At 34.5% G+C, this 22,775-nt stretch overlaps 4 protein-coding genes across 5 annotated transcripts; 2 read left to right on the forward strand and 2 right to left on the reverse strand.

Moving 5' to 3' along the window:
• Nucleotides 1-748: 748 nt before the first annotated feature.
• LOC119832977 (protein maelstrom homolog) lies at nt 749-8,577 on the forward strand. Of its 2 annotated transcripts, XM_038356824.1 has the most exons (12): nt 752-777; nt 868-1,066; nt 2,244-2,445; nt 2,915-3,058; nt 3,415-3,645; nt 4,157-4,320; nt 4,698-4,841; nt 5,413-5,475; nt 5,888-5,972; nt 6,718-6,774; nt 7,289-7,360; nt 7,628-8,577. In XM_038356824.1, the coding sequence occupies exons 2-12, from the start codon at nt 938-940 to the stop codon at nt 7,684-7,686; spliced, it is 1,350 nt and encodes a 449-aa protein (XP_038212752.1). In that variant the 5' UTR covers nt 752-777; nt 868-937; the 3' UTR covers nt 7,687-8,577. The 2 variants fall into 2 exon arrangements, with proteins under 2 accessions (XP_038212751.1, XP_038212752.1); XM_038356823.1 differs by having other exon boundaries at nt 749-1,066.
• Nucleotides 8,578-10,141: 1,564 nt separating this feature from the next.
• LOC119833034 lies at nt 10,142-11,964 on the reverse strand. Its single transcript, XM_038356905.1, has 4 exons — nt 11,842-11,964; nt 11,107-11,268; nt 10,583-10,737; nt 10,142-10,406 (listed from the first exon to the last, which is right to left on the reverse strand). The coding sequence occupies exons 1-4, from the start codon at nt 11,962-11,964 to the stop codon at nt 10,142-10,144; spliced, it is 705 nt and encodes a 234-aa protein (XP_038212833.1).
• An 894-nt stretch (nt 11,965-12,858) lies between these two features.
• Nucleotides 12,859-18,502, reverse strand: LOC119832839 (signal recognition particle receptor subunit alpha homolog). Its single transcript, XM_038356628.1, has 10 exons — nt 18,294-18,502; nt 17,921-18,173; nt 17,337-17,453; nt 16,835-16,964; nt 16,315-16,456; nt 15,822-15,960; nt 15,460-15,602; nt 14,845-15,000; nt 14,010-14,217; nt 12,859-13,686 (listed from the first exon to the last, which is right to left on the reverse strand). The coding sequence occupies exons 1-10, from the start codon at nt 18,408-18,410 to the stop codon at nt 13,256-13,258; spliced, it is 1,836 nt and encodes a 611-aa protein (XP_038212556.1). The 5' UTR covers nt 18,411-18,502; the 3' UTR covers nt 12,859-13,255.
• Nucleotides 18,503-18,948: 446 nt separating this feature from the next.
• Nucleotides 18,949-22,565, forward strand: LOC119832743 (26S proteasome non-ATPase regulatory subunit 1). The gene is made up of 2 exons (XM_038356470.1): nt 18,949-19,601; nt 19,954-22,565. The coding sequence occupies exons 1-2, from the start codon at nt 19,082-19,084 to the stop codon at nt 22,428-22,430; spliced, it is 2,997 nt and encodes a 998-aa protein (XP_038212398.1). The 5' UTR covers nt 18,949-19,081; the 3' UTR covers nt 22,431-22,565.
• The last annotated feature ends 210 nt before the right edge of the window (nt 22,566-22,775 follow it).

Genomic DNA, 22,775 nt, shown 5'->3' on the forward strand with positions numbered 1-22,775 from the left:
TGTTGGGTACGATTTAAAATTCCGATTTTCGATTGATAATGCTTGTCAAGGATGATTGACGAGTTCGAGGAATCGACTAGACAGAGTTAATTTTTTGAGGTTTTGTTTCAAATAACACTACAACTACTATCGTATAAATATTTATGGTATACCTAGCTATGTTATTTTGTAAATGTGACTAGGTAAAAGAATATAAAGAGTTATTGGAAAATTATTATTAATTAAGAAGAAAGGATTATTGAAAACTAGCTACGCCCTGCGGTTTCACCCGCGTAAGTCTGTATCCCATAACATTATCGGGATAAAAAGGTTATCTACGTTATATAAGTATATAAGTTATCTACGTACCAAATTGCATTGCAATCGGTTAAGTATTTTTTGCGTGAAAGAGGAACAAACATATACATACACGTACATCCATCCTCTAAAACTTTCGCATTTATAATATTAGCAGGATAGGATAGAAAGGAAAAGTTAGGATATAAAAGACATTTAACAAATTTGTTTGTATGAGATATACATTTCAATTCGCTCTTAAACTTAAAACTATCAAATCTAATCTATCAGTGCTAATAAATGCACACAAAATATTTTACATCTCGATCTTATGATCAAAATAATCGAGTTCGGCACTAAATTTTCATATAGATTTTTTTTGTAAGTCGATTCATCCCTCATACATAAAATCGTTACTAATTGTCAATTGACCAATTGTCATAATATATTCTTAATGACACTTGACACCGCGCTATTGAGATTCAAAACTAATACGTTTTGGTACTTTAACAAGTTGTTATTACAATAATAATTGAACAGTTTTCCACTGACTTAAATTCTTTTATTGCTGAAGTATTAATCTGCTTTTAGATAAGGCGGCTAGAATTATTAAATACCATTAAAACATATCTTAAAATTTTCTGAAACAAACTTGCACACAATGCCAAAAAAGCCGCCAAGGAATGCTTTCTACTTCTATATGGTGGACTTTAGAGAGGAGCAAAGGAAGAAGGGAATTCATTATGAGAATATGGCTGAGTTAGCGGAAGCTGCTGGCCCATTGTGGAGAGTGAGTAGTTCTTTAATATCAGTTTAAGAAAATTTACTCAAACATTTTCAGAACATGTTTAAATTTAAACATAATATAAAAGCGGTCCGTTTTGTATGCGCTGTGCATACCATTCAGTTCTAATACCTACTTATTTTAATGATAGCTATATGTTTTTTCAATAAGTTAAGTCATATTATACTAATATGAATTAATATCGCAATGATAAAAATTGCTATTGGTTTCCTCTTACTCTAATAACTAACTATAACTTTCTAATCTGCACTGGTATTAGAAAAAAGAAGATTAAACAATGGAATTGAATTATCAAGAATGTGGGTAGTTGATGGTGATACTTAAATATGAATAATTAGTATAGATAAAAAATTGAAGATTCTTTAAATTTGTATTACATATTTTTAGGTTCTATTATACATGTACATATCATCAGTTGTATACCAACTTTAAAACAAGTTACGGGGGCAATAAAAGTATTCTGTGAATCAAAAAAAATAAAAATAAAAGACACTAGAACACAATATATATATATATATGTCCAATCTAATATTCCTATAATTTAAAAAAACAATGCTTGAGATTTTTTTTCTATTTAAAAATTTCTCATTTATATTGAGCATCACAATGCTATAAAACTTAAAAATTAAACTGTGACTGTGATACCACTATGGTGTCAATGAAATAATATTTGTGATATACATTCCTTCCTTATCATATAAGTAATGTTATAAACAATTCTCATCTTACTTATACATAGTTTGTTTAGACTATCTTTATTATTTCAAGTCCTAGATTATTATGCAACTGGTCAAATCAAGGAAATCAGATCAAAAAAAGAAAAGTGAAATGTTTTGATTTGTATTTATTACATTATATATATTTTAATATTACTATAATAAAATACTGAAATAATATTAAAATAACTGTTTTTTATTAAATCCATTTATATTTTATATTTGTCGTCATAATAATAATTTATTTATTTTTGTTTATAATTTATCTGTCTGTTGTCTGTATGTTCCGGCTCTCAGGAACAAATTCACCAATTTCGTCCAGACGGCATGTAACTGATGTAATAAGAAGAACCTAAGGTTGCATTTATGGCGACATTTCCACATGAATTCCCACTTTAAACTGCTCGCTGGTTCCAAATAATAATATAGCCACATTGTTTGCAAAGGACGCGCCGCCGTCCATCCGCACGAAGTTCGATGCCATAGCAAAACGTGAGAAGGAAAAGCACAACATACCGACAAAGAAGTTCACATCGACCGGCGTGTCCATAGCGGAGATAGAGCAACAGGAGCGTGAGCAAAGGGAGGCTGAGGAGGCCGAGAGGAGAGACATAAAGAACTTCGTTGCGGTGAACACTATTAGCGGACGTGAGTTGAAAACGCTCTTTGTGGTTGTATGGTAAAATATGAAGCAATTATAATGTGAAATATACAAAAATAAGGACCTTACGTCATAGCTTATGTAGAGAAAGTACTTGCTTTTGCCTTGATTTGTTGAAGGATTAAACGCGCGACACTTCTAGTGTATTATATTTACGAAGTGCATGCTATATATTATGTTGCTAGCTGTGCCCCATGGTTTTACCCATGTAGTACCTGATATAATACAGTCTTCAATAAATGGAATCTATAATGGCCTTTAAATGTGCTGTAACACGGAAAGAATTTTTCAAATTGGATTGGTTCCTGAGATTAGCGTGTCAACCAAACAAACTCTTCAACTTTATAATATTATTATAGATTATATTGACTAGTAACTGCATTTACTTACTTTACAAAAATAATATTATTTTATTTTATTCATGCATTAAAAAAAAAAGTTTCTTCAACTTTTCAGGAGCGCCCAGTATAGATATATTTCTAATGGATGTTAATGCGTTCTGCAAAGTGGGCTCCGAGTATCTAATCGGCGAATGTACGATACTCCGGTTTAACCTAAGGGATGGTATCATGAATATCTACCATGAAATGATAAATCCAGGTAAATAGTTGTTATACTATGTACACATATATAGGACATTGCTATTGTGCTCTTCCTGTTTTGCTTATTTCAAAAAAATTTCACCTCATTTTCTTTCTATATATTTGTATGTCTACCTCTCTCTTTCTGTCCTTCTCTTTCTCTCTCGCTCTTTCTCTTTCTCTCACTACCTACTACCACACTTACATTTCTATTTATTAATTTATAAAGAAGAAACTATGACCTTTGTGCCTAAGGAATAGTATAACTTTCTACTAGTGAAAACAATTACAGTCAGTTATTTTCGAGTTTATCTATTACATATAATATTTTTACATAAAAAGTTATTTTTCGTTCTTTTTTTTAATTCGTTTCAGGAACAATACCAATGGGTTACGCGTACGAAGCCAAACTGGGCAGCCAAGAGTTCTGTATCCCGCTACCAGATGAGACAGTGCCTCGCAGCAACTACATGCACATACTGGCCACGACCATAGACTACTTGAAGCAGAACAACAGGAACGCTAACACGCTGCCTCCGATATTCACTATGCCCGATAAAGTGGCAGCTGTGCAGGATTTCATCATGCAAATGTGTCGGAGGGCTGGTAATATATTATTTATCTTAGTCTAGTTAACGACAGGCTGTGTGTTTGACACACTTTTTTTTATTTTATTGTTGAATAAGCATATTCAAATATGGAATTCAAAATAAATGTGAATCACCATGTGAACTTTGATAGTATATCATATTCCAACTCTAAGAGTGTACTGAATGAATAAATCCGTAGAGAGAATTCAGTATGTTAAATTGTGTTTGATAATTACATTTTGATGATGACTATATAAGTCTCTTTTTTTTTTTGTAAATTTGCAAAATTTTTTACTTGGTGTGGTACATAAAATTGTTAAATAAATAAATAAATGACTAAAAATGACTTCAGTAATTACCTTTTTTTTCATAATTTAGATGTTGTGTTAAAATTAATGTTATGTTGTGTTAATAAATAATCTGCCTTTTTCTTTGTTAAATCTGTGTATCCTATGTGTAAGTTTCAATGTGACAGGTGTTGGATGACCATATTAAACAAATATAAAATATACTAATTATTTTCACAGCCGAAGACGACTCCTTGTTCCGAGTATATAAATTGGACACACTCTTTTTCACACTTATAAACGCAATCAAGTCTCGACCTGATGAAGGTTTTCCGAAGGAGTCCCTCGCTCTGGTGCAACTAAAGAAAGATATGTTTAAATATACACCTGGGATTGGTTGTGAAGTAAGTTTTGTTTGATAAATTTCTTTAATCTTTAATGTAGGTTTTGGTGGTGGACGTAAAACTGCTTGTCTTTAAAAAAAATTATTGGTGTGATGGAATTTAAGAAGTAAGCAGTTGGTGGTCTTCAGGGGTTCGAGACCAGGACCAATCAATTGATTTTTCAATTTATCTACGCATATAGATAACATCACCACTGCTCGAAATTGTGAAGTAAAACATCGGGAGGTAATAGGCATGTCTAATCATCAAAAATATAAAGATCGGAATTTTTTTTATATCAGAGTGGGTAACTGAGCTAGATTGGATTGTACATTCCAAGCCAAACATTGAAACCCACAACAGTATATTATATCTAAATATTAATTAATTATTTCCAGCACCACAACAGAGAAGACAAAACAGTCGAGTGCACAACGTCCCGCGTGAAGCGATGGGCGTTCACCATCATGGACAGCTGCTGTCCCGTAGTCGGCGTCGACATGAAGCCGGGCAAGCACCTACCCTATGACTATGATATGGATGTGAGTATGAACATCAAAACACAGGCACGCACACACAGGCAGAAATGTGCACATATACACACGCACACCATAATAAAAAATATACTAACGTTTATTTAACACGCACGCACAACAGAAATGTGGACAAATACAAACACACACACAAACACAAACACACACACACACACACACACACACAGGGCTGTTACGTGATTAAACACACATTTACACAAGCACACACACTGACGTATACATTACCACACGCACGATCGCATGTCCACACACAAGTCTTTATACTGGTGCAAGTATGTAGATACAGACACTAATTAAATATCATAATCAAAATGATTGTACATAACAAACGTGGGTGGCGCATACATTTTATATCATCCAAAAATTAAAATCATCCAAAAATTTCACACAATATTTGACGTTCAGTAATCACTCACTCTTTGTGTGTTTACACACAGTATGTGTGCGCACAGTGTATATGTGTGAGATTTAAAACTTACTAAGTAATCAATTCTCCATAGACAAAAAAATGACAAAAAAATACTGCCCATTATTAATTGATATAATGTGTTAATTACAGAGCATATTGACATATCAAGAACAGAAGAAAGGCAAAATGGGAGCGACAGTTGCTGACCTCTCGGTAAGTTACATATACATTTTACTATACTAGTAACATTACCAGGTGTCACCTGCCCTAATAGTACGTTTAATTATGTTTCCTTAAAAGATAAATAATGTGCAATATATTTAGTTTTAGAATTAACATCTCAAATTGTTATATATTGAATTAAAATTTAAATGTTATGAACTCAATATAAATTTATTAATTGAAAATTTTCTTGTGATTTTTTTTTCTTTCAAAAATATATGCATATAATTTAAAATGTGTGACGTCACATCACGGGTTCTTAAAATGTGATAATTTGTGACAAATATGGGGTAGGGGGAAAAATTTATGGATGTCCCTTTTTGTTAGCAATGAATATAGATAGATAGATAAAAAGTTTAAATAGCAATAAGATTTTTTTTATGTATGATATTTTCGTTTCCAGGACCAAACCAGTAACATATCGTTAATTAGTGACACTTCCACCACCATGTACGACACTGCGTCTTCACTCAACTCGTCGGCTGACAGTAAGTGCGAATAATGTATTAAGATAAAAAAAAAAAACAAAATAAAAAAAATTAAAAAAAAATCTTTATTTGCCTTCACAATCTTTCTGTATTCATTGTAGAATGAATTTAGTATTACAGCACTTGGCTTGGCTTGACTTAAAGTTGAATATTTATATACTGTTTAATTAAAATTAAAATTTACCCCCAACACCATCTTTTTCTTCTTCTCTTTCTTAATGGTAAAGCCAAACAGAGGGACTGCACTACGGTCCAGTGTAAGTGACATTTTGAATTCTATTCTGACAGCGTTGGCGTTTAGTAACCGAGCTCTTTCATTTGAAGGTTTTTGAAGGAATATTGAAGGAATTTTGGGAAAAAATTCGTTTCGACATTTTGAGGTGGCCACCATCTTTGACTGATTTATATCAAACCGCTAAGAACATCCGCAATGAACACTTTCTTTGCGGAGGTTCTTAGCGTTTTGATGTCGAACATGGTTTTCAAATGGAAATACCTCATCGGATTCGGTCCAACCGTATGGGAGCTTCGTTGCCACAGTGATTTGAAAATAAAAATAAAAACTTTATAAACCATTTTTATTTATATTATGATAAGTTGCAATAATTAATGAAGTCCCTATAATTGATCAAATTGCATTTAGACATATAACAATTTTCCATTAGTTTTTTTGGTATATCTCTTTATTTAAACGTTTGAAAATTTTTTCTTAATGCTTATTTTATGTATTATAATTTTGTTCCAGCGAGCACCAAAAGTGTCAAGCGTGTACACGTGCCTCTACGTATGCCGAAAACGAACTGTGAGTGTTAGAGTTAAATAAGAAGCAATTTATTTTTCATGTATTCTTTTTTTTTGTGATGAACCTCAATGCTAGCCTGAAGGGCTAATACATCTTAGTACGGGCGCGTGGGTGAACTGATGGTTCACCCTGGCAGCGACACGCTCAAGGGCGTCCCCCCTTGTCGGGGACCGCGAACCTCGGCTTGGGCTGTCGCAGGAATGGAGGGGGCCGGAGGGGCCGTGCTCGGTCGGGCGCTTGTATTCTTTAGATTATTATTAATTAGGTGTTAACTAAAAAGAAGCCTATGTCTTGTTGAATATATATATTTTTTTCGGTGGTTAAATGTTTTTGTATAAAAGTTTTCAAGTTATGTCAAAATTACGGCAAATAAAAAAAAACTATTGCAATAATTGTATGATGAACTAATGCTATTTAAGGTTAATACGAGATCCATGAATTTAATAATGTTGTTTTGTTTTAATAACAACAAAAACTACGAGTAATGTGTACATTTTTTTTTGTATATTTTCAGTTTCGAAGGTATTCTCAGCGGCGCCAGAACTATCGGAATCAGACTTTCCTAGTCTACCGCTTGCTGGAAGAGGTAACTACGTATTGTTATATTGTATTTTTATTTTATGTCGTTTTAACCGACCTTCCCAAAAACAAAGGCGGTTCTTATTTTTAGACTGCATGTTTTTTTTACTGTTACTCGGTAACTTGAAGGGTTTTCATCTGATCGATGTGATTTTTTTGTGCTTGATGGAAATTGTTTTGATTCAGTCCCGTCCCTAATAATTATGTGACAAAAGTTTTCAATGTAATAAATGTATAGATTTTATTTTATATGTAATTTTTTTTATTCTTGAAGGTCGCGGAATGGGATCAAGTCGCAGCATCGCAAGCAGTGTTGGTAAAAGCAGCAAGTGAAATAATATAACGACCACATAATTTAAACTTAATTCTCAAATGCTATTAAAACAAGCATAGAATCCCATTTGCCCTTATTATTTTTGAAATTTCATACTGATTATTTGAAATTACATATATCTCTTTGTTTAATGTTTATTTATGACTCGCCCTATTTTGGTGTGAAAGTGAGACGAGCAAACACACATATGGCCGGTTTCAATATAAATATTAATCTTAAATCTAAACATTTAATTGATAGTTCGTTGTACATATGAGAAATCGTTCAAAAGTTACGATTCATTCGAAAGCGCCATCTTTAATTCACAGATTACAGTTTAAAGTTCGAAATTCAAATTCAGCGGTAGACAATAATACAGATAATCAAGAAAAAAAATTTTAGGTCTTGTATTTCTTATTTATGTACTAAAAAATACGTTTTTAATATATATTTTCATACGGGATTAAAATAGGATTTGAGAATTCAGTCTTTATTTTTTCACTTTTAATACTAATTTGTTATGCAGGGTGGGGGGCGACAATATCACAATAAATGAAAACACCGCCAATACAATTAGTATTGTTTTAATAAATAAGTTTGAACATCATTTATAAGGCGTTATTTAGTTATCTGTGCGAGAGAAGTGCGACAACAGCGCAGTATCAGTAAGTGTACCTAACTACCATCTATAAGTGTTTTCTATATATTCATAAAAATCTCAATTTGATACTTTATCGCTAAGCTATTTGGTGGATTTAATTAATTTCTGGTATGTAGATAAGGAACATCATTATGTATACGTCATTTTATTTACTGTGGTATTTTCGTCTCCACCCAGTACACTTTCTAATGTTTTTTTGAACTTGAATTTTTATACTTATGTGCTATTTTGGACAGGGTTTTTGAGAATATTAAAGTATTTAGTAAAAAAACAATAAAACGACACTCTTTATATAATTTAAAATTGTTACAAATGTTATCTATCTAGCAGAATGTGATTTAATCAATGTTAAAAATGAGTATTTGATTTGTATTTTTTCTAACGAAAGAAAAAATAGTTTTAATATCTAGTTTGTTCAAAGGAGAAATTTTGCAGTAGTTTTAATATTTCATTTAATTTAATTAGAAATTTCTATTGTATTCAATTATAAATTCACCTAAAAGCTGGTGATTGCTTTTTCAATTAACAGTACTCAGATTATAAATGTCCGTATAATATCCGTCTCTTACAAATAGCATTACTTTTAATTATTATACCTAAGATATGTAAAAAGAAATATTTTTAATACACTAATTGTCGTTTTCACAACTTCTCGCACCTGTTTTGTGCACTGTATCCATCCATCCAATGACAATTATTGTATGAAAATATATGTCAAGTTTCTATTAGAGTATCAGCCAAATTACCAGTTAATGCTAAAAACGGCCCTGAAATCTTGATTTAAAAATAAAATTAATGAATGTTTACCGTCTACTTCAATCGAGAAGAGCAAACAGTTTAACGTTCAACCTCATTACAACCGTGACACTAAGCAATAGAGTCACAAATCGTAAAAATTTTCTTTAATACATAATATCATTCGACAGAAAGACGAGGGCTATTTTTCAAGTGAACTGAACAAAATAAGAGCTCACTTCACAGTGCGCGCTCTTATTCGCCGAAACTGTTTATTATGCCTGCGTGTTATATATTTGGTATTGTTAATCGAAGACTGACTACATAAGGACGCTCTAATGTGTAAATTTTTATATAGATTAAAAATGTTATGACACAACACGTACATTTGTAATTCCCTACACGTTATTAACCTTATAAAAAACATACGTCTTAATGTGACATTATTACGCATTATGTAAGTTTGTTTTTCACTCAGATATCATACAAATAACAATTGTTATTGAGCTAGTTTTTTTTGTTCTATGACAATTTTTTTTTTTTTCTTTCGAGTTTCAATGTTGCCACGTTAGAATTTATATGGTAATGTTTGTAAGTATAATTATTATTTTTTTATTGTTTTCGTTGATAAGGATAAAGGACGAATAAATATTTTCTCTTAATTATTTTGTTTTATTTTGTGATAAACTACACAAGGTTTCGGTTTCATTGGACGCAATATTGTTAATTTTAGACCTGCTTAGATGGAAATCAGTGGCAAAACAAAAGTGCAATAAAGTCATCATTTTGTTCTTTAGTTCGAACAAGACTTCACCAATTTAACATAATCTATGTTCATTTTATAAACGCAACATCGTAGCATCGAAAGAAGCTTTTATCCGCGGCGTCACTTGTGAAGTACCCGGGTAAAAAGTAGAATATGTGCTAATTCAGTCTATTATCTATATCTATACCAAATTTCTTAAGACACGATAAGCTGATTTCGCGTGAAAGAATAACAAACATGGTGGATTGTAGGATTTATCACTATACTTCATACAAAAGCTAAATGAAACAAAAATAAGTTCTCAATAGACAGATTACTTTACTTTCGGTTCTAAATTGTCCATTTCCAATTTCGCAGTTTCAGATTTTTCCTTAATTTCGTCGTCGCTCTTTGTCTCTTCAGTTCTATTTTCTACCCCACCAGATATTACTGCAGATGATGTTTTCATGTCTGCTATTTTTATTTCTACTTTAGGTTCATCATCTATTTTTGACACAGAATATAAAACCGCATGTCCATTTTTGTCAACACCCGTAGTTTCCTTGATTTCAACAATGGCACTCTGGATTAGCAGAATTCTGTACCCTTAGAATACTGAAAAATAAGTCGAAAGTGCGACTTCCAACCTGATAAATAATTAAACTCAGTAATTGCTCTTTTTAACACAAATATTTAAGAAGCAGTTGAGTTCAGGTTATGACGTTCTTAACTACAAATACTCAATCAAAAAAAATACTGAAAAATAAATCATTACTCTTTTTCAATCAAAATGATCTTACCTATATTGCTTATAATGATCAGCTTTGTGAGAAGATATGTATGGGCAATGACCATAGAGTAAAGAAGAATAGCAGTTACCATCCCAGCCACTACAAAATATGTGTAAATCCTCAAAAGATCGATATCATTCTGAAAAAAGCGTCACATACCTATATATATAACAAGCTCTCTACTAGCGGTGTGTGCTTGTATTAAGATCCAAACTGATGGAGTTTCAATCTTATCACTTGTAGTAGGCAAATGGTTCATTGCTCATATTTGCTTTTTGCTTACTATGCAGTTTTTAGCATGCTTTTTGGCATATAATTCTAAATAATTTCCCAGACCTCACCTTCACCTGCCTTGGTATTTCCAATTTCTAAATCTTCTTAATTTTTATCATTTGACACGTATTATTGTAGTTGATATTAATACAATTTTTGAGTAAGTACACATGTACTTATGTACAAACATACATATATATATACATACATAAATACACAAAGTAAATGTACATACATACCTATACATTCCACACAGAAAGACCATATTAAAACCCAGTTCTGTGGCATAAGCCATGACTCCCAGTGGTTTGGATGCGTTGTTTTCGAGGACTAATTCTTGCACTACCATCAGAGGAGGTGAGGTGCCTACATCTGCGATATTTACTAGCGATAGCAACTACAGTATTTATTTAGTAAATGTACATAAAATAAATAATGATATGTTCTGTGTCATCTTTTCTTGTCTATTTTTTTTATTTACCCTTCACTTAAAGCAATGATATACGCATACCTAGAATTAGATTTATTCAGTAGATACGAAATATACGTTTTCATTGCGATATGTAAAGACTGCAGTCGAACGCGTCAGTATCAAATAAGGTACAAAATGACTGTCTGATAAACTTTTACACAACAAATATTTAAATAATATAAAGCGACATTCTGTCAGTACCTTTATCTGTTACAGATTACCGGCTTTACTAAATTTGTTGTTTTCACGGCTAAACACAGAACTTGTTATTTGTATCCTTGTACCATAATCACTAGATAAACAAAGTCGGTTTCTCTGTCCCTATGTATGCTTAAATCTTTAAAACTACACAACGGACAATGATAAGGCTTTCTTAATAGATAGAGTGATTCAAGAGGAACGTTTACATGTACATAATATCAACTATTTTAACTCCTTCGAATTTACCGCGAGCAAAAGCTAGTAAACTATATATTTTTTAAATGAACGGTAACTTACCGCTATGAAAATATTACAAAACCCAATAACTATCAATCCTATCGGTATTGGCGCCAAACAGCAACATCTGTCTAACTTGAAATTTAGAATCGCCGCTTTTGTATAATCGTACACTTTATCCATATTAGACTTTCACCTCGCAACACGCGTGTTATATTGTGAATTAACAATACGTAATTAGGAAGTCCTTAATGAAAGGTCACTCAAAATAATTTAACTAATTCTAACGCCGTGCTAGTACGGCAAGTTTATTATAGGTTTTAAATACCCAGTCTGATTTCTCACGGACACATTTTGACAAAACGAGATAGCAAATTATTAGAGGCTTCCAAAATATTTGAACGTCTACGGGAATAACAGAAAGATCCATTTAATAAAAAACAGTATCATTGATTCAGAGTTGGTGAGTAAAAAATCAGAGATAGCAAATTCGTCTTTGCGTTATAGTTTCCTCTTTTAAAATAAAAAGCTATCCTCTTTTTGTTAAAATAAAGTTTTTTTATTTGTTTTGGAGTGGGAAGGAAATAAAACAATCGATTATAACAAATAGTAATAAATAATTATATTACGAAAACATGTATGTAATAGGTATATTGATATAACAATAAGTAAAATATAACAAACTCAAAATTCTGTAGGATCGATGTCGTTTCTTTTATTTAAATTCTGTTCCCTTATTCTTACACAACAATAATTGTAATGTTAAGCTAAAAATGTTAAAAAAATGATTATGAATTATAACAAAGCTTGAATGAATACCTATGCTAATTGATTTGAATACTTTTATAAGCTGATGTAAGGAATATTTATGGACTACAGAAAGGCACATTTAATATATTGACTCCTGGCGCGCAATTTTTTTTTTATAAAAATGGAAGTTTGTGCATTTTATGTGCTTTGCTTAAAATACATGGTAGTTTAACTTTATTATGGTGTAAGTTTTAGACATGTTTGAAATAAATAAAAAATTAAAATGGGTATTAACGGTCCCATAAAATAAAAATAAAACAAATAAAATAATGATAAAATAAACATTTATTCAACATAATTATAAGAAATAAGAATCCATTACCATCAACAATAGAGAGAATACATTGTGATATTTCATATTTGGCATTCAAAAAAAGAAATAAAAAAGAAATAAGTACCGAAACTATTAAATGGCGGTTTTTTATATCCATAGACAAACATAATTGATAAATAACCCAATAGAAAAAGATAAAGCCAATGTGCGGACCCATAGACTTTGAAGTGCAAACACAAGATAAATTTAATGTATTTTATGTTTTGCCATAGACTATATACTTCAGCGCTGTATATTATTCTGTATCGCTGTATCGAAACGAAAGAAAAATCCGCACGTTCGCTCCGTCTGCCACTTCATATCTATTGTTTAAACCCCATGGACCGAATACTATTTCATTAATGCGTGCACAACCGCGTTTGCGTTCAACGCCTTCAAATCCGTGTACGTCTGCCCCGTCCCAACGAACACTATTGGCTGGCCGGTGATATACGTCATAGATATGGCCGCTCCGACTTTATCGTCAATCGTGTCGAACTTCGTCAACACAATTCCATCTATGACGTGCGGGTTCGAGGATGAGCTGTGGTCAGCCAACGCTTGGTTGAACTTGACGAGTTGGTCGACAGCCTCGTTGCCAACTAGGGCTTCGCCGACGAAGAGAACTAGATCTGGCTCGTTCACTTTGATGAGTTTGGCGAGGGCTCGCATGAGCGGCTCGTTGTCTTGCATCCGACCCGCCGTGTCGATGAGGACGACGTCGATCTTGGAGTCCGCCGCGTAACGTATCGCCTCCATGGCTATGCCGGCTGCGTCTTTGCCTGTGTAGAAATAAATAAAAAGGTTAATAGAAATTGATAAAAAAACAAAAAACTGGAATACTCTTTTGCTTTTAAGTGAAGATCTCGAATTAATCTATACAGACATCTAATAAAGTCAAACTGAACAATTGATTGAATAAATACATGAACTTAAGTTGCGTAGTATAGGTTTGTGTATGGGTACGTTTTTTTTTGTGTATTCATTGTATGTGTGCACGCGCGCGCGCGCGCGCGTGTGTGTGTGTGTGTGTGTGTGTGTGTGTGTGTGTGCGCGTGTGTGCGTGCGTGTGTGTGTGTGTGCGTGCACGTGTGTGCGTGCTCACCGTATCCCTTCTCGTAGAGGTGCACCATGCGGCGGCCGTGGTGCGCGTGCGGCGGGTGCAGCGCGTCGAGGCGGCGCGTGTGCGTGCGCAGCTGCTCCACTGCGCCCGCGCGGAACGTGTCGCACGCGGCGATCAGCACGGAGAGGTCGTTCTCGATCAACCAGAAGCAGATCTTGGCGAGGTTCGTCGACTTCCCGACGCCGTTTACCTGAAAAGGATTTTTTTTTATTACTTTTAATTTACTTGAAAGTGTTACATACCGAATCCAGTGATATTGTGGATAACGCTGACAAGCATTGTCCGCTCGTGATATTAAAAAGTGACACAGAAAAAAATTTTTTTGAAACATCGGTATTTGTTTACTTCGTAATTTAGTTTTTATGTAGCTACAAGTGATGATATCATTGTGTACAATGGTTACCGTTTATAGACCAGAATGATATCACAAAATTTATTTGTCTTCATTAAATAATACTATTTTATTTATTTTTTTATGATACAAATTTTACTTCTTGAAGGGGATTGAACTCCACATAGGAGGGTAAACCACGTCGTTACGTAACGCGTTACCGTGCCAGTTTTATGGACTTCCTATCTCTCACCATATCGTTGGATTAGTTGAAGTAAACACTACTGTCGGGATCCCGAGTCCCAAACGTAGTTTCCACCGACTTCAAAAAAAGGAGGAGTTCAATTCAACTGTTATTTTATTATGGCAGAACTGTCAAATGCGTGAACCGTTTTTGGTGATTCTTTTTTTATTTGAACCCTGGTGTATCCCATGTGGTCCTATCTCAATTTGGTCTATTTTTTTCATTGTTTACTCCATACTAACCCCACAAAACGACATGACATAGGGGCGGCCCTGTTGCCGCGCGTGCAAGCAGTCCCGCAGTATGTCGACGCGTCTCTTCGGCGACAGGATCTGCATGAGCGATGACGTCAGAGTCGCTTTCACCGTTGTCGCGACGCTCTCGAACGTTCCAAGCACCTGGAATAGAGGATATTTGATTCTTCTAGAAGCACTTTCGAATTCGTCATAACATACGATCAGTTCTAACATTTGCCACCCGTTCGGAAAGCAGTTAGTTTAGAATATATTTGCTGTTCTTAGTAATTTAACTGACAGATAAGCTAAACAAAACATATCCAGATGAATTAAAAGAATGGTTTCAGTAATTCAATGTCGTACATATGAATACAATTATAAAGTGTGCTATTAAACACCCCTTTTAAATTACTTATTATAATAATACTAAAGTATTTTTACTTTCAGCCTGTCTGTCTTATATTTTGTCAGAGGTATTTTTTGGAAAAGCCTTTAGACAGGTAACATTTCAATAAATAAAAATCCGTTAAGACGTAAAGTTCACGATAAATTAGCGACCAGAGATCTAGACATATAGAACTCATTGTTATCTTTTATCGAGCTGTATAATAGTTTCTATACCTTTCCTTCCAACTTAGTAGCGACGGAGTCACACAGTTTGTTGGCGATATCAGCGGCCACGTTCTTGCCGATCAGATGGTCTCTCATCTTATCCAGTACTGGACGCATTTGTTCTTCGGTTAGCGCCTTAGATCCAACAAGACCTGTGAAAAAAGCGTAAATAACTTACTGTCCTAATAAATTGAAGTCACAAATGGTGTCGTGTCCAAAAATTGTAATGATTACAGTCTGGCGCGTAATATATTCTTATAGATCAAGGTTTAGAAAGCATATTTCTCATTTTCCAGGAACGAAAACAACAGTCCTATGAAGATATGTCAATGACTTAAAACAAAATGATATATGGACAACAAGCCGCTTACCCTTAAAGATGCTGAACATTCCACCAGACTTCTTGGGTGCTGGTTTCCCTTCAGGCTGTTCCTCTTCCTCCTCACTACTGCTGTCATCGTCAGACTCCACTTCCAAATCACGAATAGCGCCCGTCATTTGGCCAACCAACTGGATAGAAATAATACTGTTATAGACTACATCTCTCTCTCTCTCTGGTGCAAACTGTACTAATACTCCTTTACTTGTCTCCTTTCTCTACTTCCCCCTTCTTTTAATTAAACATTCCGTCTCCATGTTCCGGTATCAGTTTGCAGCAATGCGAGCGGGTTATTAAACGGAAAAAAGCAAGAAATACACAGAGGCCCGTGTTCTTTTCCTTACCCTTTCCAGTCCTTTCCTTTGCTCCCCTCCTCAATACTTTCTTTATCCCGTTTCATTTAAATCAGCAATTCATTTGTAGAGACGCAACACAAATCAATAATTACTGCTTTTAAAGTTAATACAATTGCAAAAAAACCTTACCTGAGTGTCAGCAGACACTTCAGCGTCGCCCTCCTTATCGGTACTGAAGTCCAGAGTGGGCAGGTCCCTGGAGTCACCTCCCAGCTCCCACACGCGTGGCTTCTTGGTGCGGTCCACCGCTTTTGGACTTTTCGGGGACTTCCTATGTTTTTAAATGCATATTTAAAAAACATGATTGCTTCAATAATTCTTTTTTTTTATATTTATTTTTTTGTTTTTTATTTATACAAATCTTTAACTATATTGATTAAAGACACAAAATTATAAAGCAAATCCAAAAATTCTTGTAGCATTGGATATGCACATGATCCCTGAGTGATTGATATACACCACAGATGAAACAGATTAACAGATACCACAAATGCAAAAGATTGTGAGGTTATGGATGTATGTTACTCTTTCATTTGAAAACTACTAAACGGATTTTGATAATATTCGTCAGTCATGTAGCTGTTGCCCGCAAATTCAACTTTGGGTGAAATCAAGTGACAAAGCTAGTAAAGAATATTCAGGTACTTACTTAACTTCCTTTTTGACTTTTGAGGCCAATTTCTGAGCGAGCTTAGCTCTGTTTGCGGCTATAACATCATCTTCTAATTCTGGAGACTCTTCAATCTTTCCATTTGCAATCTTATTTTCTACAATTTTCACTAAAAGAAATCATATTTTTAATTCTGGTTTTTTTATTACACTATTAGCGAGTGCTAAAATGTGTCCTATACTGTAAATACTCTGTATCATATGACAGGAAATAAATATCTCTCAAGTCCAATTAGGACTCACAACACTTATCTAAAGAGCTACTATAAAAATGATATGTTTATGGCAATATATACATGGCAACTTTGAACTTTCAAGTTTTCAAAAAAAAAAAAATTATCAGGGAATCTAAAGAGAGACCTAGTGTAAATTAAAATTCGTACCAATTATGTATTAATTGCTTGAAAGTAACAAATGTATGAAACTTCATGTCCAACATAAATGAAATTCCGTGTATTGAATATTCTTTCAATAAAAATTACCTGATTTCTTATTCTTTTCGTCTCCTTTCCTTTCAATCATGGATGCTACAGTTTTTTTAGACTTCTGCGAGTCTTCAAATGTTCTCATCTGTTTTGGTATTTTTGCTTGTGACTTAGCTGAAAGTGAATCAAAATTGTACAACATAAATATCAATTAAATGATAAATTATATAGAAACTTGAAAAGCATCCATGAAATCTTTTCAAGTTGACAAATGATTTATTATTTAAACGAGGTGAGATTATTTAACTAGTCCAGTTGAGTTTTAGTTTCTGTGAAACTTTCCTTATAGAGGTTTCCTAAAAATTGTTGTTATTTTATTTCAAAAAATTATTATACAAAAAGATGAGTAATTTTAATGAATTCTAATAATGTATAATGACAGAAGTATATGCATATAGAATATGCAAGTATATGCATATAGAATGCTTCAATATATAAAGGAAAAATTATATTTTAGAAGAATTTATTTAAGGATAATATTATAGCAGGCTACCATTATAATACTTATTAAATAATATCTAGATAAGATAATGAATTCTCTTCATACACACATATTGCGTATTTAGAATACAGGCACTTACCCCATGTTTCACATTGCTTAAGTATGTTATCAAAGGATGTTTTGAAATCAAAGTCCGTGATAAATCTTCCACTTTGTAAATCATTCTTGTACTTATCCCTGAACTCCAAGTGAATATCATTTAGGAACTTATCCACGTAAGATAGCTGAAGGATTTTCTGGTAAGCAACCACGAATACGAGCTCGAATTCATTATCAAGCTTATATTGTAATGTTAAGGCGTCATGGTTATAAGAATTGTTCCCCGAACGCTCCTAAAAATACAATTACTTAATTAGTTTTTAGTATTGAACATTATAAAGAGATTATATAAAGACGACCTTCATTAAATATGATTAAAACGTAAGCAAGGGCTTCTATGTTAATGAACTTACTTGTAATATTACATTTCTTATCAAAGCATTCACTGACGGCGAAAAAATTTCACTCGTACTTTGAAAACACCACAACACAATACCTCCTTTACTAAAAATGCTAAATAAGTCTAACATTTTGTGAAATTTTACTAAAACAATATATTGAACACAGTAAAGCAGCTGTTCCAACACTCTCAAGTCACGTCAGGCGTTGAATGACACTAAAATGACAACACACACGTGAAGTGTCCAACCATGACACGACGAATACGTGCAAAAATAAAAAATGCAAACTTGAAAATTAATTTTAATTTTTAATAGATGGCATTAGTTAATTTTACAGTCTAATTAAATAGTCTAGGAATAGATAAGAATCTAATTGATTTTGCCACTATTTTATTTTTTTCTAATAAATTCTTCAGTTTCATTCTTCAAGCCGTACGAACGAAAATTAAATGCATTATTTTCAGTCACCTATTTATTTAACTACGAAGCCTGAAGAATACATTATCGATGAGAGGATCATCAAAGACATGAAAGTACCTATTTCGTGAGGTCACTGCATGCAAAATGTTACATATTAGTCTGTGGGTCACTGATGCCTGATGTTCTTTTCCTTTACTTATATTTTATAATCTGTACTCTATGGAGAGGTATCAGGTATTTCTAGTCTGTGTTTTGGTCAAACAAATTTGTCAATTCATCGTGAAATGTGAATAGATTTCTAAAGATCGCCGAACATTTATTTAGTAGTACAAGGAAAACATTATTATTTTGAAGACAGTATAAATTTAAAACCTTATAAAATGAATATAACTTCAGCTGCGGGGATAATATCCCTGCTGGATGAACCGATGCACGAAGTAAAGGAATTCGCCCTAAAACGACTGGATACTATTGTTGATGAATTTTGGCCTGAAATATCTGAATCAATTGAAAAGATCGAGATTTTACATGAAGACAAAGTCTTTTCGCAGCATCAGTTAGCTGCTTTGGTAGCCAGTAAAGTGTACTACCATTTGGGTGCCTTTGAAGATTCGCTTACGTATGCGTTAGGAGCAGGTGATCTCTTCGATGTCAACGCAAGAAACGAGTATGTGGACACTACAATTGCAAAGGCAATCGACTTTTATACACAGAAACGTAAAGCTCTGTTCGTGGACAGTGCAGCGGAGACAATCGACCCAAGATTGGAGGCAATAGTCAATCGTATGTTCCAGAGATGTTTAGATGATGGTCAGTACAGACAGGCCCTGGGCTTGGCACTGGAAACACGGCGGATGGATGTCTTCGAACAGTCCATTATGAAATCTGATGATATACCAGGTAACTTTAATTTGATATATGGATGTTCTCTTAGTCCTTTGTCTTTCTTTTCAAATGATTGTTTATCATTCATTTGAAAATGAAAGTTAAAAATAAATTAAAGAAAATATTACAATATGTAATATACATTTTTTTTATTGATACATTTTATGTCTCAAATATAATGTGATTTTATATAGGTCAAGGTTCTTTAATTAAGGAAATCTCCATAATGAATTTAGTATCAGTATATGATAATGCATTTTCAATGTGTTTAACCATAGTAAAAAAAAATATTCATACAATTTGACTTATTTTTTTTATCCATATTTGAATTAAACTTGTATTTAATATCTGTTTATTGTAATTTCAGGAATGCTTCAGTATGCTTTCCAAGTGGCCATGAGCCTTCTCCAGAACCGTGGCTTCCGCAGCACAGTCCTCAGATCCCTTGTTGGCTTATACAGGGGGCTGAACATCCCGGACTATGTCAACATGTGCCAATGTTTGATTTTCCTTGAAGACCCACTCTCAGTGGCAGAAATTCTTGACAAATTGACACATGGTCCTCAAGAATCTGTTCTTATGGCATATCAAATTGCATTTGATTTGTATGATTCAGCCACACAACAATTCTTAGGCAGGGTGTTGCAAGCTCTCAGAGTCACGGCACCCATACCGAGTGCCCTTGGGGGTAAACCACAACCGCAAGGTGGCCCTTTCCCTGAAGCATCTATGGAAGTGGATCAAGCCCCAGCAGAAGAAACAAAGAAACCTGAGAGAGATATAGAAAGTCTTAACGATGAAGAAAAAGAACATCAGAAGAGAGTTGAAAAATTAATATCAATTTTAGGAGGTGATGTATCAATAGGTTTACAACTGCAGTTCTTAATTAGGTCAAATCATGCAGACATGCTCATCCTCAAAAACACCAAAGACGCAATCAGAGTATCCATTTGCCATACAGCAACAGTTATTGCTAATGCGTTCATGCATGCAGGAACAACAAGTGACCAGTTTTTAAGAGATAATTTGGAATGGCTGGCTAGAGCAACAAATTGGGCCAAACTTACTGTTACAGCATCACTTGGAGTGATTCACAGAGGTCATGAGAATGAATCACTTGCTCTTATGCAATCATACTTGCCTAAAGAAGCTGGACCTTCTTCAGGTTACTCGGAGGGTGGTGGTCTTTATGCCCTTGGATTGATCCACGCCAACCATGGTGCAAACATCATTGACTACCTTTTAACACAATTAAAAGATGCTCAGAATGAAATGGTGCGACATGGTGGTTGTTTAGGACTGGGATTGGCTGCCATGGGCACACATAGGCAGGATGTGTATGAACAACTTAAGTTTAATTTGTATCAAGATGATGCTGTAACAGGTGAAGCTGCAGGTATTGCTATGGGAATGGTAATGTTGGGTTCCAGACATGCAGCAGCCATTGAAGATATGGTTGCTTATGCACAAGAAACACAGCACGAAAAGATCTTACGTGGCTTAGCTGTTGGTATTTCATTTACTATGTATGGTCGTCTTGAAGAAGCTGATGCTCTTGTTCAGCAGTTATTGAGAGATAAAGATCCTTTGTTGCGCCGCGCTGGTTGCTACACAATTGCAACTGCTTACTGTGGTACCGGTAACAACGATTCGATCCGCACATTACTTCACGTCGCTGTATCTGACGTAAATGATGATGTACGTCGGGCAGCAGTAACAGCTCTTGGTTTCTTATTATTCAGAACGCCCGAACAATGTCCTTCTGTTGTGTCTCTTTTGGCTGAATCTTATAATCCCCATGTCCGTTATGGCGCGGCTATGGCCTTGGGTATTGCCTGCGCTGGAACTGGAAACCGTGAAGCGATAGGTCTACTGGAGCCCATGGTCAAATTTGATCCAGTAAATTTTGTACGCCAAGGAGCGCTTATTGCTTCTGCCATGATCCTAATCCAACAAACTGAAGCATTGTGCCCGAAAGTGACCTATTTCCGCCAGCTTTATGCTCAAGTCATTTCTAATAAGCATGAGGATGTAATGGCTAAGTTTGGAGCTATCCTTGCACAGGGAATAATTGACGCGGGTGGCCGAAACGTGACAGTTTCTCTACAAAATAGAACTGGTCACATGAATATGCTCGCTGTTGTAGGTATGCTTGTATTTACACAATATTGGTACTGGTTCCCGCTGGCCCATTGTCTTTCGTTGGCGTTTACTCCAACTTGCCTAATTGCACTTAACTCTGACTTAAAAATGCCTCAGCTGGAATTGAAGTCTAACTCTAAGCCTTCACTGTATGCATATCCAGCACCCTTGGAAGAAAAGAAGCGAGAGGAAAGGGAAAGAGTTACTACTGCTGTATTGAGTATTGCTGCAGCTAGAGCGAGAAGGCGCGCGCACGGTACTGATGGTTCATCCAGTTTGACGTCATCATCAACATCTAAAATGGATGTTGATGAAGAAGAAAAGAAGCCATCTAAATCGCCAAACCCTAACATAACAGTTCATGGGAAGTCTGATAAAGAGGCATCTAGTTCCAAGGAAGTGAAGAAGGATGAGAAAGAAGGTGAAGAAAAAGAAACAAAGGAAAAGAAGGAGCCCGAACCGAACTTTGAGATTTTAAGCAATCCTGCGAGGGTTATGCGTCAGCAATTGAAAGGCCTATCCGTAGTTGACGGATCCGGGTACACGCCGCTTAAAGACGTTACCATCGGTGGCATAGTGATGCTGAATCACTCTGGTGATGGCGAGCAAGTGCTTGTTGAACCGGTAGCAGCCTTCGGGCCTAAAACTGAGGAGGAAAAAGAACCAGAGCCGCCAGAACCTTTTGAATACTTAGATGATTAGAACGTAAATTGATTATAACTACTGTGTTATTATTGTATGTAATGAACAATAATATAAATTGTAAAAGTCCACAAAACTAATAAGTCAAAATTATTGTGCTTCGATTTTCACAAATAAATAATTCTGATTTTAAAATGTTCTTTATTATAATCTCCTGGATCATCATCAGCCCATATATGTTCCCACTGCTGGGACACAGGCCTCCTATGAGGGTTCAGGCCATAATCCACCACGCTGGCCAAGTGCGGGTTGGCAGATGTCACATGTCGTCGAACTTTTGATTCTCGGACATGCCGGTTTCCTCACGATGTTTTCCTTCACCGTTTAAGCAGTGGTGATGTTATC

Source organism: Zerene cesonia, chromosome 16, assembly GCF_012273895.1.
Source record: "Zerene cesonia ecotype Mississippi chromosome 16, Zerene_cesonia_1.1, whole genome shotgun sequence".
Lineage (NCBI taxonomy): Eukaryota > Metazoa > Arthropoda > Insecta > Lepidoptera > Pieridae > Zerene > Zerene cesonia.

Excerpts from the sequence above, each read along its gene's own strand:
- LOC119832743 (XM_038356470.1), top strand. The coding sequence starts at position 19,082 with ATGAATATAACTTCAGCTGCGGGGATAATATCCCTGCTGGATGAACCG. Across the intron at positions 19,602-19,953 it reads GAAATCTGATGATATACCAG|GAATGCTTCAGTATGCTTTC; the intron begins GTAACTTTAATT and ends TTGTAATTTCAG.
- LOC119833034 (XM_038356905.1), bottom strand. The coding sequence starts at position 11,964 with ATGGATAAAGTGTACGATTATACAAAAGCGGCGATTCTAAATTTCAAG. Across the intron at positions 10,738-11,106 it reads TGTGTGGAATGTATAGGTAT|AATGATATCGATCTTTTGAG; the intron begins GTATGTACATTT and ends CGCTTTTTTCAG. Across the intron at positions 10,407-10,582 it reads ATCATTTTGATTGAAAAAGA|AATTCTGCTAATCCAGAGTG; the intron begins GTAATGATTTAT and ends CTAAGGGTACAG.
- LOC119832839 (XM_038356628.1), bottom strand. The coding sequence starts at position 18,410 with ATGTTAGACTTATTTAGCATTTTTAGTAAAGGAGGTATTGTGTTGTGG. Across the intron at positions 17,454-17,920 it reads TAAGCAATGTGAAACATGGG|CTAAGTCACAAGCAAAAATA; the intron begins GTAAGTGCCTGT and ends ATTCACTTTCAG. Across the intron at positions 16,965-17,336 it reads CGAAAAGAATAAGAAATCAG|TGAAAATTGTAGAAAATAAG; the intron begins GTAATTTTTATT and ends GATTTCTTTTAG.
- LOC119832977 (XM_038356823.1), top strand. The coding sequence starts at position 938 with ATGCCAAAAAAGCCGCCAAGGAATGCTTTCTACTTCTATATGGTGGAC. Across the intron at positions 1,067-2,243 it reads CTGCTGGCCCATTGTGGAGA|GACGCGCCGCCGTCCATCCG; the intron begins GTGAGTAGTTCT and ends TTGTTTGCAAAG. Across the intron at positions 7,361-7,627 it reads TCTACCGCTTGCTGGAAGAG|GTCGCGGAATGGGATCAAGT; the intron begins GTAACTACGTAT and ends TTATTCTTGAAG.